At 36.7% G+C, this 673-nt stretch overlaps 1 protein-coding gene across 2 annotated transcripts in view; it reads right to left on the reverse strand.

Moving 5' to 3' along the window:
- Nucleotides 1-109: 109 nt before the first annotated feature.
- Nucleotides 110-673, reverse strand: part of LOC119592465 (40S ribosomal protein S7-like) — a 5744-nt gene continuing 5180 nt past the window's right edge. For both annotated transcript variants that reach the window (XM_037941289.1, XM_037941288.1), the window contains exons 4-5: nt 461-611; nt 110-211 (exon numbers count right to left, since the gene is read on the reverse strand). In XM_037941289.1, the coding sequence (XP_037797217.1) occupies nt 134-211; nt 461-611 (229 nt within the window). In that variant the 3' untranslated portion in view covers nt 110-133. The remainder of the gene's footprint in view (nt 212-460; nt 612-673) is intronic.

The raw sequence follows: 673 nt of genomic DNA on the forward strand, positions 1-673 counted from the left end.
CTCTAACAAGTTACCAAAAGCCATCAAAAGATTTCTCCAAACTTGTGCCTCATTAAACTTAATAGTTATCCAATTCACCCAATCAACAGGATGTAAAACACATTTATATTTTTTTTTTCTTTAATCACTGCATTTACAAATAGGCTTCACGGAACTCGAAGGTCACCACCTTGCCAGTCAGTTTCTTGTAGACAGCAGCAAATGTTTCAACCTGAAACCATAATCTTCATAAATATATAGAAAAACAAATGTAATAACTTGATTAGAACACTTCAATTCAGTTCTTCTTAGAGATATACACTCAGGACTCGCGAAAGAAGTGTCATCATGGATTAAACTATCTTAAAGGCTTATCAATTCACAAACAAAAGACAGGAAATCTTTCTACAATAATTTTGATTCCCAGGACATTCAACATAAAAACTTTCCGCTGAAAAGGAACTCTCGCACTTTTACATACCTTATGTTCAATGTTAGTTTGCTGGGCCTTATCGAGATGAACCTTGATGAGACGGGTTCCATCCAGACGGATGCGAATCCTCTTGCCTACGATCTCAGCGGGGTAGACAAGATCCTCCAAAATAGCTTCATGGACAGCAGTAAGAGTACGGCTGTTAATAAGAAAAAAAGATTAACTGGTGTGTTGGATTAACTTTTCTGCTTTTCTCTGCAG

This window comes from Penaeus monodon, chromosome 30, assembly GCF_015228065.2.
Source record: "Penaeus monodon isolate SGIC_2016 chromosome 30, NSTDA_Pmon_1, whole genome shotgun sequence".
NCBI lineage: Eukaryota > Metazoa > Arthropoda > Malacostraca > Decapoda > Penaeidae > Penaeus > Penaeus monodon.